The sequence below is a fragment of the Callionymus lyra genome, chromosome 19 (genome assembly GCF_982586985.1).
Source record: "Callionymus lyra chromosome 19, fCalLyr1.hap1.1, whole genome shotgun sequence".
Taxonomy (NCBI): domain Eukaryota; kingdom Metazoa; phylum Chordata; class Actinopteri; order Syngnathiformes; family Callionymidae; genus Callionymus; species Callionymus lyra.
In genome coordinates, this window is record NC_141836.1 from 17,389,290 (window position 1) to 17,403,985 (window position 14,696).

The 14,696-nt window shown below is 39.0% G+C and overlaps 1 protein-coding gene and 1 pseudogene across 3 annotated transcripts; one reads left to right on the plus strand and one right to left on the minus strand.

Moving 5' to 3' along the window:
• The first annotated feature begins 2,746 nt into the window (after positions 1–2,746).
• On the plus strand, positions 2,747–6,121 carry LOC148059764 (ras association domain-containing protein 8-like). 2 transcript variants are annotated; one of them, XM_087780722.1, is made up of 6 exons: positions 2,747–3,037; positions 3,891–3,986; positions 4,062–4,163; positions 4,419–4,475; positions 4,541–4,644; positions 4,710–6,121. In XM_087780722.1, the coding sequence occupies exons 2-6, from the start codon at positions 3,970–3,972 to the stop codon at positions 5,948–5,950; spliced, it is 1,521 nt and encodes a 506-aa protein (XP_087636848.1). In that variant the 5' UTR covers positions 2,747–3,037; positions 3,891–3,969; the 3' UTR covers positions 5,951–6,121. The 2 variants fall into 2 exon arrangements, with proteins under 2 accessions (XP_087636848.1, XP_087636849.1); XM_087780723.1 differs by lacking the exon at positions 4,062–4,163.
• Positions 6,122–6,565: 444 nt separating this feature from the next.
• LOC148059765 (cold shock domain-containing protein E1-like) lies at positions 6,566–12,795 on the minus strand (annotated as a pseudogene). The gene is made up of 14 exons (XR_015709396.1): positions 12,618–12,795; positions 12,080–12,278; positions 11,244–11,353; positions 10,647–10,733; positions 10,416–10,513; positions 10,258–10,339; positions 10,022–10,150; positions 9,829–9,954; positions 9,556–9,731; positions 9,149–9,289; positions 8,902–9,070; positions 8,611–8,740; positions 8,418–8,550; positions 6,566–8,353 (listed from the first exon to the last, which is right to left on the minus strand). The product of XR_015709396.1 is annotated as a cold shock domain-containing protein E1-like (transcript).
• Between the last annotated feature and the right edge of the window lie 1,901 nt (positions 12,796–14,696).

Sequence of the window (14,696 nt, forward strand, 5' to 3'; positions counted from 1 at the left end):
AATATAGTATATAGGGACAATGTTTATTAAAAAAAGGTGCATTATCAGTATGAATCTACTTTTTCCAAAAGGGGTTGAAGGTAAAATGAGAAACACGGTTCAACACATGCACTTCACAGTGTCAGAGTGACAATGAGGAGAGTGAAAACAATCCTGATGGAACATTCATTGAAAAGCACATGCAAATATTCAAAAACTGACTGTGCACAGAGGCAACTTCCAAACAAGTGTTTAAGAAATCAATGTATTAATGTATGAGTTCACTTTCAGATCAGTTGGGTCCATTTATGCCTCGACTGAGGGTCCGAATAAAACAGATGGGTCACTGAATGTGAACAGAAGATTAATAATTGAGTCATGTAAGCTTTGCTGTTTTTAAATAAAGCGTTTTATCCACCATCAGTGAATAAATGCTTTACTTGCACTTTTTAATATTCTATCCTCTCTCCTGCACTTACTTCCTGCTTCAGCTGAGTGCAAAACATCCCCATCATGGGGGGACAGTCCAAGTTAGAGAGAAACCAAACATGTTTTACAGAAGAGGTCAACAAAAAAGGCTATTAGATTATTGCTTTTTGACAAACTACAGTATGTCAAGATTGTCTGACAAGATTCTTTTAAAACAGTTTTCACATTTTTAAGGACTTAACGTCACTTCGTACTGAGCTGAGCTATTATTAGCAGCCATTGCAACATGGTTGGTATGTAGGGTTCAGAATACAGGAAGGAAATATTACCCACAACAGTACAAATCAACTCTCCCTTTCCAGGCTGTAAACTTCTGAATGACGTAATCTGAAGATGTGCATTTACAAACTAATCTCCAGTTTGTTGATCTTTTTAGTTAGTTTTACTATATATTTATTATTGAATATGGTTTTAGTCAAACATAGAAATGTACCATTTTAAGGCAATGGTTGATAGTTCAGTGACTAATGCTATGCTGCAAAGAAAATACAATTAAAAATTAATATTAGAAAAAGAAAAGTTTTGAAAAAGGTGTATATTCATAGTTGAGGATTTTGGAAAAATGAAAGGAATTGAGATTAAATATATATTGAACAAACACTAATATTAACCTATTTATTTCTAAATAAAAGATACATTTGTATCCATACAAAATGCACTTTTTGTATCTTGCATCTTGCAAAATGAGGCCAATTCTTGTATCAAGCAGGAATGTTGATGAGTTAAATAATTAGTTAAATAAACCAATAATGATATATTAATCTCTTGAGACAATAATCTATCGATGAAGTCCTCAAATTTGTATTTATTTATTTTAATGTAATGTGTTGATACATTCATCAGCTTAACCACAACTAACCTAAACCAGTATAGCTGTCTGGATTTGTGTTACCAGCAAGAATAAAATGAAATATAAAAAACCCAAAATATATTTCATGGCTTTTCTAGATGTCAAGAAACAATATTCATCGACACAATATGGTTCCATGTCAACCAGAAGAAAAATCTACTCACCAGGGACTGCAACTTTTGGCATCATGGCGGTGTTCCTCTTTAACGTTCCTGGGAGTTCGGTTAAAGGTGGCCAGACTACCAGACCACTGTAGTTGGAAGTGTGGAGTGCCGGACTGGGTCCTTGCAATATTAAGCTCCCCCTGCCTCAAGTGTAACCAGAACCAGCAATCCACACTTGAGCGTTATAGGGAACTCTGCAGTTCTATTTTAAATCATCTTAGTGGACTCATAGACAGACCCAGGCGGAACACAAACAGAACAGTGTGTGTCCGTTGCATAAGGTTCTACATCGATGCTGGTGGATCAGATTCAAGTCACCACGCTGTGACGGAGGCTAGGATAGGTTGGGCTAAATCATTTGATTTAATTATTTAATTATTGGAATATATACTTACTATACTAGAGGACAAAATAAAGATACAGTACGTGAACGATGTGATAATTGGAGTCACACGCATCATTTGAAATCAGTTTAAATATAACTGTTTTCAACAAGATTGTTGCATCATCATTTCTACCAATAACAGGTGTTTTAAAAAGGTCAAAACTAACAAATAATTGATAGAAATCTGAAAAAGGAACCTTATATGAATCTTTACACAACAAACAAACATGTGGAATAGTTACTGGAGTCTAGATATTCAAAGGAATTCGAGGAATCACATCAATTTATAATTTGGATAAATAAATATTTTAACCCTTGTGTTGGTCAAGGTGAACACAAGGGATACCTCAAACACATTCGTTTTACGGCCTTCGGGTCACCATGACCCTGAGATAACACAAGGGTTACACTATACTTAAATCCTATAAGAAAAGATATCAAATGATTTCAGTTTGTTTTAAATGTATAAGTTTCGTTCATAGTATGTACCTGACAAATGTAATTTATAATTATAATAATAATAATAATGAATACTGCCAATAAATGTTTCTGAATGTGAAATATCTTATCTTTTTTCTATTATAAAAATAATATTTTAACTATTCTTTTGTATTTATTTTATTCTAAAAAAAATTAATCAAATGATTGCAGTTTAATAAATGCTTAGGTTCTAAGCTGTCGAATTGAATATATACTACTACTAATAATATATTTATAATAATAATAATCGTAAAATATCTAATCTACACTCTACATGACATGACATTTTAAAACCTTTAAACAATTAAAATTACTTCTTTTTTTATTATTAATTTTAATTATATCCTAAAACTTGCTTGTGAAAGTTTTATCCAAAAACAAACAGGATGTATTTTTCATTCTTGGTATGTAATAATTGTATACATTAAAGAACACTCTAGACTCCAGAATTCTGTGCTAGAACTTCTTTAAAGGCAAAACTCCTTTAGAGTTTAGAGTGAGAAATATACTTTAAAGCGCCAAGATCAAAGGACTTCAAAGGACCTAAAAGAGGGACTTTGAAGTGACTTTGAAATGACAATTCTGTATCCAACAAAACGGTCTTTTTCGAGTGCATGAGTGCATTTATCTTATTCAACGTGTGGCTCACCTTTGGAGAAGATATCTCAGCACAAGTCTTCGTGGAATTCGGTGAGTAAAAAACGAGTTGCTACTAGCTTAAGTCAGTTAGCATTATGGAGTTCTTAGCGAGGAGAACAAATGATAAAAGCGATGAAACATTTTGCATCACGTTGTTTAAAGAATAACATTAATATAACCGGTAACTAGTAATGGTTTGTAAGAGGAAACGTGGTGTAATGTTATAAAAAAATAACCTTACAAAGCGGTGAAAGTGAACAGGCGGTGCTAGAAGGTGGCTAACTGTACTAAGCTAGCTAGCTAAAAAAAAATCGTTGAGTATTTTTAGATTAAACTTTATTGATACCTTTGGAGATCTCCTTCGGGAAATTGTTGAATTTAATTATAAGACCCAAAAGAAACATACGATTATTATTTGATACGTTTATGATCTAATAGATGTATTTTACTTACGAAGTCAAATAATGTATTATCCATTAAAAAAAACAGCCGTTTGAATTATAGCTTATGTTTAAAAAATATATTAAAATATTCCTATATATTTTTGTTTTATACTTGTTCTTTTTATTGCCTTTTTTTAATTGAATTTTATTTTTATACCAAAACGTACATCCTAATGAGCCATCCATCCATCCTGAGGCTGTGAAGTTGGAGAGCAGTGTATTTTTAGGTGAAGCGATCCTAAATGTCAAAGATCCACCAGAAGGGCAGCCATTAAAATAGCTCTGGTTATACAGAATTATTATTTGAAACATGATGAAGACTAGAAAAAAAAAGATGCTCCGGGGCGATAATGCAACAATCTGGAAAGACACATTCATCTGCAGGTTTGAGGGGTTCGAGATGGTGACTTGTGAAATGTCTCTGAATCCCTCGTGACAGGTTGTCTTTTGTTTCTTCACAGGTGGTCCAGAGCTTTGCTGCACGAGGTTAGACGTGAGGTCCTGTGTCCGGTCTCGTAGAATATTTAACACGGAAGAAACATGGCAAGCATTCGCAGGTGACACATTCTCCACGTGCTATATTCATTGAAGAGGGTTTTTTTTCTGAAGTGTTCCATGTTCATGGTCTGCAGACTGTGGCAACAGATTATCTCTTGCTGGACTCGTGGAGGTCGCGTAGACTCAAATTACCCAGATTATTATCAGGACTGCCAGACTCCACATCAACCCAACAGGTGCACTGGGTCTGCAGGGTTGAGCCTCTCTGACCATTTCACAACATTGCTTTATATTGTTTGTGTTCTGAGTATCATCAAGGAAATGAAATAAAATGTCCTTTTTTAAATAATAAATAAAAATGAGTGGCTTGTAACAAGCATTTAGCTTTAGGATCTGTTTGTAGAAGAGGGTGGGATCAAAACTGTCCGGAGGGATTTGATGCCTTCTCGGAATCCTAATTGCTCTAATTGTCCTGTTTTTTCCTCCAAAAGTGAAGCCTCGGTTGAAGAACCCACAGATTCGGAACAAGCCAAGAGTGAGACACTGAGGTAAGCAGCAGTTATGACCTACAGTTATGACCTGGATTTACTAAGATTGACTGATTTCCTGGCAGAATGGAGGTGAAGGTGTTCGTGCAAGGTTTTCCTCGTGTGGTGTGTGGACTGACTGAGGAGACCACATGTCAAGATGTGGTCACGACTTTGGCTAAAGATTTGGGTGAGTCTCCGGTCTTAATAAACGTCAGGAAACTGTGGTTCTCAAACCGATTTCTGTCCCAACAGGCCAGGCCGGACGCTACATACTACAAGAGAGATTCAAAGACTTTGAAAGGTGCATGCTACCCACTGAATGCATCGTGGAGACTCTGAGGAAGTACGGAGAGCAGGCAAAAGAGGTCCGGCTGACTTTGGTACACGTTGGACCCTGCGTCGGGGATGAGATGAGCAGAGCGAACGTAGGCCGTCATCAACCGTGTCCACCATTGAGACGGAAAGAAGCCGGCGCGAGGATGAGACTAGGCATCAGCTCCCTCAGTTTGCATCGGCGCAGCTTGCCACCTCTGACCGACTCCAAACAAGAATCGTCACAAGAGCTAAAGAAGCCGAAGAGAAAGTCTCTTACGTTCATGGAGGAGGCCCGCGACTGGCTGGAGAGTATGGGGAAGACCAGGGTTTACAGTACGGTCCCTGAAAAGCAAAGTAAGAGAGGCGAGAGAAAGAACAGAAGCTTTGAAGGAATCTTCCTGGAAGGTGACCAAGATAACAGCGAACAAGTCAGAGGTCAGAGAAATTCAGAGTCTGACCTGGATCAACAAACATCTTGCTGCATGGGTAGTCAAGCAAAGATTAGAGACGAGGAAGAACTCCAGAAGCCAGTTCATGATTCAGAACGTTCCAGCAGTGAAGAGAAGCTTGACCACCTCAGGGATACCATCGTGAAACAGCTGGGTCATTTGCAAGGCCTAAGGCTTCAAATGTCAAAAGTTGACCTGGAAATTGCTCAGTTTGAGGCAAGACAAGCGGCAAGAAGATCTGAAGAGGACAATCAGCAGATGATAGAAGAAGAGCTGGAACAGATGAAGTTCTGGGAGAATGAGTTAAAGACAGAAGTATGTCTTGAGGGAGATTTGCAGAATCAGATCCTCGAAATGAAGTCGAAAGCAGGTGATTGCAAGTCACAACTAGAAGAGTACAAACAACTAATTAACAGCCTCAGAAGCTCCAGCGTTCAAGAGGAGGAGTCGGTCTCCTCAGAAGAGGCTCGTTCTCCAGATAATCCACACAGATCTGATCTACGTCTGGATGTAAATATCCACAGGAAGTTGCTGCCCAGGGAGACGGTGACCCCTTCTGCTGCCGTCCCTCCCCGTCAGATAAGAGAGCGACGGCCCACCGGTCCCAGCCAGCTCAGGGAGTGGTGGGAACGCTGGGCTGAGGCTCAAAGCCCCAAAACGGAAGAAAAAAAGATCCACAGAAGCGAGTTCACGTCTTTCAGGAGCAAGGTCCTGATTAGAGATGTGTAGCAAATGTCTTCTTGTTCCCAAGGTCCTGATTAGAGATGTGTAGCAAATGTCTTCTTGTTCCCAAGGTCCTGATTAGAGATGTGTAGCAAATGTCTTCTTGTTCCTCTTGTATATAGTTCAAATGTGGTTACAGTGAGTTACAGCACTAAAAATAAAGTCGTTTGGCTTCTTCTCAGTGCTGTTGGTCAGTTTATTTTTAGGTCAGAGCTTTAAGGGGCTCCCTTAACACTCGTCATGAGTGATACATTCGTTTTATACCCATTATATTATGTTCATTAGTTAATTATTTTAGTATTGTTTATTTTCTTGAATGTCTCAATTAATGTCCTTTCAACTTCACGATTTAATTAATGCTGTATGTCTTGAATACATGCATATTTGACAAAAGAACTTGAACTTATAGTTCATCAGCTTGCTTTTGGGAAAGAAAATATCGCCATTGAAAAATATTTCATCACAGCTCTGATTACTTAACTTGTCCGACATGTTTTAGATTTTCAAAATGATTAATTACATCTGATCAAGGAAGCAACAATTTTTTTTTTTTTAATTTTCATAAAACTTTTAATTCAATCTTTTCATCCAAGACCAATAACGAAAGTACATCAGAACCTTTTTAACCTGAACCTGACAGAGATAAACATCCAACATGCTAACGGAGCACAGTTGGTATTGACGCTTTTAAAAATCAAACTTGTACTCTTTTTTTTACCAATTAGCCCATCTGTGTTAATTTTATTTTGTCCTATTTGAAATCTGAGCTTTTTATAAGGAAAAAACGCACACAAACATACAGTATATTTCAACCCACAGGTTCGGGATGCATCATCAAGTCTACTAGAAAACAAAGCCACCCTTAGATTGTAGAATATTTTGGTGGTGGGCTAGTAATCAAGGATATATCCTTTTTATTTTTTTTAATCATCATTCTGTTTGCATCCACTTCCCAGATGACAGATATTCTAGGCACCAAAATCTTATTCCCATTATTTCAAATCAAAAAATGTGCAAGAAAAAAAAAAAAAAAAGTATAAAAGAACGGCAGATACACGTTGCTTAAGGAATTCTGCACCTGGGAAAATTGCTAAGGTGAAGCTTGCAGATCCTGAAAAGGTACCCAGAAGGCTCCGATGTGTAAATACCATTAAATAGTTTTACACCCACATACATCATAGACCCCCAAAATCATGCTCTCAACTAAGCTCTTCAGTAAAGCATTTAAAACTGCTCAAAAAAAGCAAGCAGAAGAATCTTCAGTTCAATCCACTACGCTGTGGTCTGCTGGGGAGCAGGCAGCACGGACCGGGACAGGAAGAGACTGAACAGGCTGATCACGAGGGCCGGCTCTGTCCTGGGCCGCTCGCTGGACTCGGTGGAGGAGGACACTCTCCAGACTATCCTCCATCAGGGACAACACTCTTCACCCACTGCACCTGACCGTCGAGGAGCTGGCCAGCTCCTTCAGTGGCAGGCTCAGGCACCCCCAGTGTAGGACGGAGCGTTATAGAAGGTCCTTCATCCCAACTGGTGTCAGGATATTTAACTCTCTACTTTAAATATCCTGATGTTAATCCGTAGTGTGTTTTTCTTCTCGTGTGTTTTTATTTTTATTTTATTCTATTTTATTTTGTTAATAGTGTTAATTTTCTAATATTGTAAATAATGTGTATATTTTTAAGATTGTTTTTTTTTTTTTTTTTTTTCCTTGCACTTTATTTTCAATTGTGCTGCTGTTGTAAAACTGTGTTTCCCCTCTGGGGATGAATAAACATTTTCTATTCTATTCTATTCTAAGCTTGCACAGATGAGAAATATGATCCTCCTTATGGAGGGAACATTGCTTTACGCGTTTTAGAGGAAAAGCATACAAAAGCAGAAAACTAACTTGACAGTTTCTATGGGCAAAAAGCAGAAACAAAGATGAAGCGGGAGGGAAAAGACATGCCGACGTCCACATACACACTCCAGCAAACCAGCTGACACATTACAGGTGCAGAATTCCAGATGGGAGAGAAAAAAAAAAAGTAGTAGACAGATAAGCACACAATCTGATTTAGAGGGACGAGACCCTCAAGAACAAATATCCCCTCACACACACTTGAATCAATGGTAGGCTACATACACATACACACTCAGAGATCCCACATTTCCTGCAGCGTGGAACTCAAGTATATGGAAGGCAGGGAACTGTGGAAATGAGTTCCATCGCAGGGACACACACATGCCCGTTACTGTGTGATGGCCGATTTTTAATTTGCATGTACAAGCAAGTGATCAATTAATTTCCCTTTTCCTCTGCGGGTGTCAAACAGGACAGGAACCGACCATCACTTGACAGGGTGGACTCTGTATTGCTCAGTCGATGATGCCCGGCTGACGGGTTTTGCGCTCCAAACTGAAGCCCTGAAGAAGAAGGAATCAGACTGGATGAGTGTCTTCAGCGACATTTCCACACTCCGACATTCACCTTAGAACTGTCAGGCCCACGAGGTTGTCTCACTATGACCAGGCGAGGAGCGCTAGCATCGTCCAGAGTGATGCTCTTCAGTCTGTTCACCAGACGTTCAGGGCGAGGTGTCGCCACAGGTTTTGGCCCCTCGCTGAAGAGACAATAAATGTTAAGCAACACTCTTGAGAATGAAAAGCCTGACATTTCTCACCTGATTCTACGGACGTTGCAGGCACTACATTTTCCAATGCGTTGATTAAAGACTACCGAGAACTCCACCTCATCACCAGCCTGAAGCCAGTTAGATGTGACTGCCAACAGAAATATGTAACCATTGATGGCTTCATGCATAACTCAGGCATACCTTGTAGTTTTTCTAACATTGGATGTACGTGCAGTAGACGGTCATTTTTAAAAAGGAAGAAAGAAGTTATAATGAAACTCATAAAGAAACTATAATAAAAACATAAAAAGAAGCTGGTGTGTTGGTTTGTAAATTGACTTGCCTTTTCTTTGCCCTTTGTGGGACTTGCATTTTTGGGGGTCGCTGGTATAGCCTCCTTCTCTATGACACCAAGGAAGCGTTGCTCAGACTGGGTATGGAAGGAAACAGTCCCCTTAGGTAGTTTTTTAATCCGCACTGCATGGTTTCTCTGAGCAGACCGCATATCCTGGTGGGAAATGGTTCAAAATTGGTTTTGATCACAATCATCTGGCATCTGTTCGTACAATACTAGGAGGAAGCTTACAGGCACAACAGTGAACTCCACTTCATCTGAGATGTGCAACTGGGTCTCCTCCAAGACTTCGCTAAAGTGAAAAAACATTCGCGCATCTCTATCCACACACTTGATGAATCCAAATCCATCACGGATTGCAGCAATCACACCCTGGAATGGTGTTAATAGACAAAGTTAGTCAGTCATAAATGTACACTTTAGCATAGTGTTCCTCTGATTAGATTTCTAAATTTTCAGACAGCAGAAAGAAACGTGTCAGCAAACACAAAAACATGTGAGGTCCAACCACACTTTTAAAGCTAATGTATTGGATGTACTGTAGGTCACAGAATGTCACCCTGTCATCTACAAGATATTGTTGATTAAATAATATTTAATAATAATTTAATAAAATGATTTAAATAATAAATATCTGGGAGCACTTCAATGTTTGTAGCCCTTTCAAGCTTGTCTCTGCGGTCAGTGGAAATGTTAAATTGTATATGATCCCCTCCAGAAGGGTGACCTTTGACTTGGTGTCCTTTTCTCCAAATGGTAGCTCTTTGTCAGTGTGGCCGATGCGAGCGCTGATGCGACCCGGCAGAGGGTCATTCTGCAGGAAGAGGATTATGAGTGTCAGAGTGAACAAACTATTCTTCAATAATTGTTCTTCTTGTTCCAACCACAAGATGAACTGCAATAAAACCTGCCTGGTTTTTAGTGGGAACTTTGGGAATGACCTTGACCACCGTGCCTTCAAACTGCTCGATGCTTATATCTTCAAAAATCACGGTTCCTTGGGGAAGGAGTTTTACTTCCGTCGCTACTTCTTTACCCTAAATTTAAAAAAAAAAGAACATTAAAAAGTGCATATGAAGAGTAAAAACAAAACTTCACACATACATTTCTATCCTTGATGGTGAACTCCACATCATCTCCTGCTTGCAGAGCTTCTAGGTCACCTTTAAACTCACTGTAGTGAAAAAATATCTCCTTCACCACATCAGCCCTTTCGATAAATCCAAAAGCCTCCTGAAGGTACAACAGTTTAAGGTCAGGACATCACAAGTGAGAAAACATGACAACAGGCTTAATCAGTACGTTTTATTGTTGTCACAGAAGGGATGATTGACAGTTACCTTTGTAGCACACACCACACCCTGGCACCTTGTCTGCTTTTTTTTCACGAGCTGAATATTGCGAGCGCTGACGGCACCAGTACTGAAACGATGACAAAGATATGAGCTAGAACATGATTTTAAAACACTACAATAATAGCATTAACTACAAGACATACTGCTTATTTGTGTCCATATAAAAACAGACTTTGTCTCCAGTCTCTAGGTGGATGTTTCCCTCTACATCATCAGCGGTGTAAGTCAGGTAAAACACCTCCTGCAGGAGAAAAGCAACTTTATTAGGGTTTTTTCACGTGGTCTGTGTGGCACAACATGTGCATTGCAAAAACACAAAAGCTCATAGATGACATTTCATTTTCTGTTAAAAAAAAAGAAAAAGGTGTAATTACCCCATTTCTTTCATAGCAAACACTGCCAGAGTAAATCTGGCCAGGAGCTGATTTTCCATCTAACTGCAAAGGAATTGATGAGACAACCTGAAAAACCATAAAGAGCAGAGTTAGTGAACTGGTCTGTGACCATCAAAAAAGCCAAAGAATTAACAAAGTGACATGAACGAACAAGGAAGGTGGCAGATGAGCACCAGGGACATGAAACTACAGCAACAGATTAAGGGATAAATTTGAACATATGGACTTGCTTAATATTCAGCCTGTAAGATTTTTTTTTTTTTTTTTTATATTAAACAAAATTCTAACTAAGTATTTGCATACAGTCAAATTTACCATGTGCCCAAACACAAAGCAACATGCCTAATGACCATGAATACATTTGTTTGTTCATGCCATGTCTTTAATAATTCTGCATGGTTCAGCTGATAGGGGGGGTGGAGGCATTAAGTGAATGGTATACTTGGATAAGCTGCATGAAAGCTCCATACAAACGTTGACAGACAAGGACAAAACCAAAATAAAATCGTGTTCCTTAACTGGATGAATATAACCATGCAGCACAGTAAAGGGATAGGCGTGCAGGTCTGGCCCCACCTGGCCCGAGATGCGCTCCTCTGGCAGCAGCTCTGGCTTTATCTTAAGCAGCTTCACTGCTATGGGCTTGCCAGTGCGCCTGTCAGAGGACACTTCAAACTCAACATCATCTGAGGAGACAGAGGAAAAAGAAACATTAAGATATATAGCTGAAAAGTGCTGACTAAAAGATAACTGTTTTCTGAATCGCCTGAACCATCATGTTATCTTGAAGAGTGTCGCTCGTTTTATTTAAGATTATATCGCAAAAAAAATTTTAATCATAAGATTTAGGAAGGACAGTAGCCGTCATCATTTATTGCATTTCTTTTCACAGAAGTTTCTCTACTAGACTTAAAGCAGTTGTATCAAAAGTTGTTTTTTTTATTAAAGACTGCCCAATATGATGGACATATAAGGTTAAGGTTTAAAGACATAGAATCAATTGTTCTGGATTCCTCATAGTTAGGATTCAACATTACCTGGTTGGCATCACAACATTGCATCACTTTCAATTACCCGACAAGCTTGAAGATTTGTTTCAGAAATGTGCGATTCTACAACAAATACAGTTGTCCTTAAATTAAATCTATAAAAATGTTGATTATGACACTCAATACAACATCAGGTCACTAGTGAAAGTGTTGTGTAGATCACATTAGTTTAAAATGTATCCATTACCATGTTTTGAATAATACTAGACGGCTGCTGGAGGTCGCCATCGAAGAATAGTCGTAGCAGTTTGTTGTTCTACATCATTCATTCCAACCTAAACTTCTTAATCTAAAGTGTGGGACGGGTTAAGCAAAGGACGATGTGAATATAAGCGGTTATTCGCTAATGAAAAAAGTTCTCACCTCCAATTTTAAGCTCCTGCAGGTTGCCATTATATTAGGAGCAGTGGAAGAAGAGACGGGCCTGTCGTTCAGAGCACTGGATGAACCCATAAGAAGTCAAAAGCTTCTCCACCACACCAGTCTCTCGAATACAAGGCCCACTGCCATTGGCAAATGCTGTATGACCATTATTATGGAGCATTCCTGGGTCGAAACTCATCTGGAGAAGAGGGGAAAAGTCACTTATCAAATTTGGAGTAATAGCTTGTGCACACTTGATGCAGAGTTAAGTGACCAACAACAAAAACATGCAGTACAGTGCACTTTTTTTTAAATCAAGTGTTGGAAAATCCTCACAAAACCACACAAAACCATGTAAGTCCACATGTTTGGAACATGCACGACTACTTAAAAATTGGTCACAAAGAATGACAGGAAGTTACCAAGTATACAAAAAAGTAACTGCTTATTAAACCACACGTTTATAAAAACCATGCGGTTACAACAGCCCAGAACCGCTCAGTGTTAACTCAGGCCAGCAACAAACAATTCCCCTTACTGATCTCTGGTACAAGGGGGTCCGCTTGTACTTTTTACTCGCTGGATGGGGGTGACATGAGACAGAGGAGGACCGCGGGATTTGCATGGGAGCAGTGGAAGTGGAGCGGGCCACAGGGGGTTCGGAGGAGCCCCTTTCCATTTCGGATATAGGGGCTACTGCTCGAGTAAGCTGTTGGGAGGATGTATGAGTAACAACTCTTAAGATCTGGCTTTTTAACAACACAACACCTGGAGACCGCATTAAATCAAAATATAATCCTCTCCCAGCATAGACGATTTGATAACAAATGGTGGCCCTATAGTGATGCGATTCATTCTGCAGAGAATGTTTTCAATCACGTCACACCAGACAAGACTGGGTGCTTGCCTTTTTTACACCTTCTATTGACACTTCATGGCAGGCAAGCAATTATCATAATGTAACGAAAGACGTCAACACGCGGGTAGATCCATATACTACAATGAATGTAGAAACATCCCTGTCAGGAATCCTAAAGTCCTGGCTTGAAAACAAAAACAGTGCGAGGTTTATCAGACTAAAAAAACAGTTTGTAATGGGAAATGGATTATGACTGAGGGCTTCCCAGAGCAGCCTCCTCTTTTGGGACATGTGATGGGGTCAAAAACCACAGAAAACCTATTGTCCCAAAAATTACATTAATTTTACTTGCCCCCTCCCATCGAGGGATACTGAAGCAGAGGCTAGTCCCAGGAGCCCAGAGGGAATGACAGGTTAGGCTTTGTTTACTAAAGAAATGCAGGGAAAGATGGGTGGATGAGTTTCTGATGGGGTTGGTGGTGGGGCACTTAAAAAAATATGCGGTAAGGTAGAACTTATGGATCGAGCGTACGGTGACAGGCTGAGTCCGACTGGGGAGGTGCTGCTCAGGTCAGCGCTAACAAATGCGGAGGGTGGCGACGCCGGCAAGGTAAACTCAACAAAGCCTTTCCAGGGGCTGCCCATATTTTCCCATAAACTTGAGAACAACGTGCTGATATTTTTGCTTAATTGTAAAGAACTAGTTTTTTTTCTCCTAATGCAACCACTCAAACACCTCTGGATGTCTGCAGGGGTGAAGAGAGGAACATAATGGGTAAGGCAAAAGAGACCAGCCAGAGTGACTGAAGAAAATGTTGAAACCAACAAGTAAAAGGTGAAATAATGGAGACTTAAAAGTTAACAAAAGTAAAAAAAAAAAAATTCTTTAAACAATAACCACAAACAGACAGGTGACAAGATCTGGGGTTATTTTAGGCTGAATCATGTGGATGCAGGGTTCAGCAAATGAATTGACCTGCGGTTCAATGTCGGTTGGTTAATTCATTTCACAGCAGAATTTTAAAATGACATATTGTCTTTTAAACCTTCTCCTTTTACAATCAAGCAGCTAAAATAAAATTATATTATGGAGTACATTACTCCAGTAATGACAGTAAACATTACTTTAATCTGAAGTCACTATTCGTGTTTGTTGAAAGAGGAAACAACGAGATAAAATGAACCAAAGTTAACAACTTTGGGTGCAAATCAGGTCATTTTAGAATAGTCTAAATCAGGGGTGCTCACACTTTTTCGGTTCGCGAGCTACTTTTCTAATGATCAAGTTCAAAAGATCTACCTTGATCAAATTTGCTCAATGTAAGTAAGAACATACTGACTACATGACTTGCACTGAATGGACTGATAATCAGCCATGATGGAATGATGTGTGGATTTAATCATATTCATAGAAATGCTGACTTACATAAATAACTAGAGTCAGTCAGCGAGGAGCATATTTCCTCATAAGAAGATACTTTTCCTCTGAGAGTAACTTCCAAATTCAAGCCCTTTTCCTTTGTTCATCAAAATCGACAAAGAACTCAGACGGGTTCATCCCTTTCCATGCCTCCATTTCAACATGTCGATCATATTTAAATGAAGCACAAGACTTAAATTTCTCCATTTCTGTGTTCATGGAAAAACAAAAACAAATGAAAGCATGAATTCAAACTAACAGTTTATATTTGTTAATTTTAAACATGTTTGATATGAATCACACAAGTGGATTATTAAAATTTTAAAACATCTTCAGAT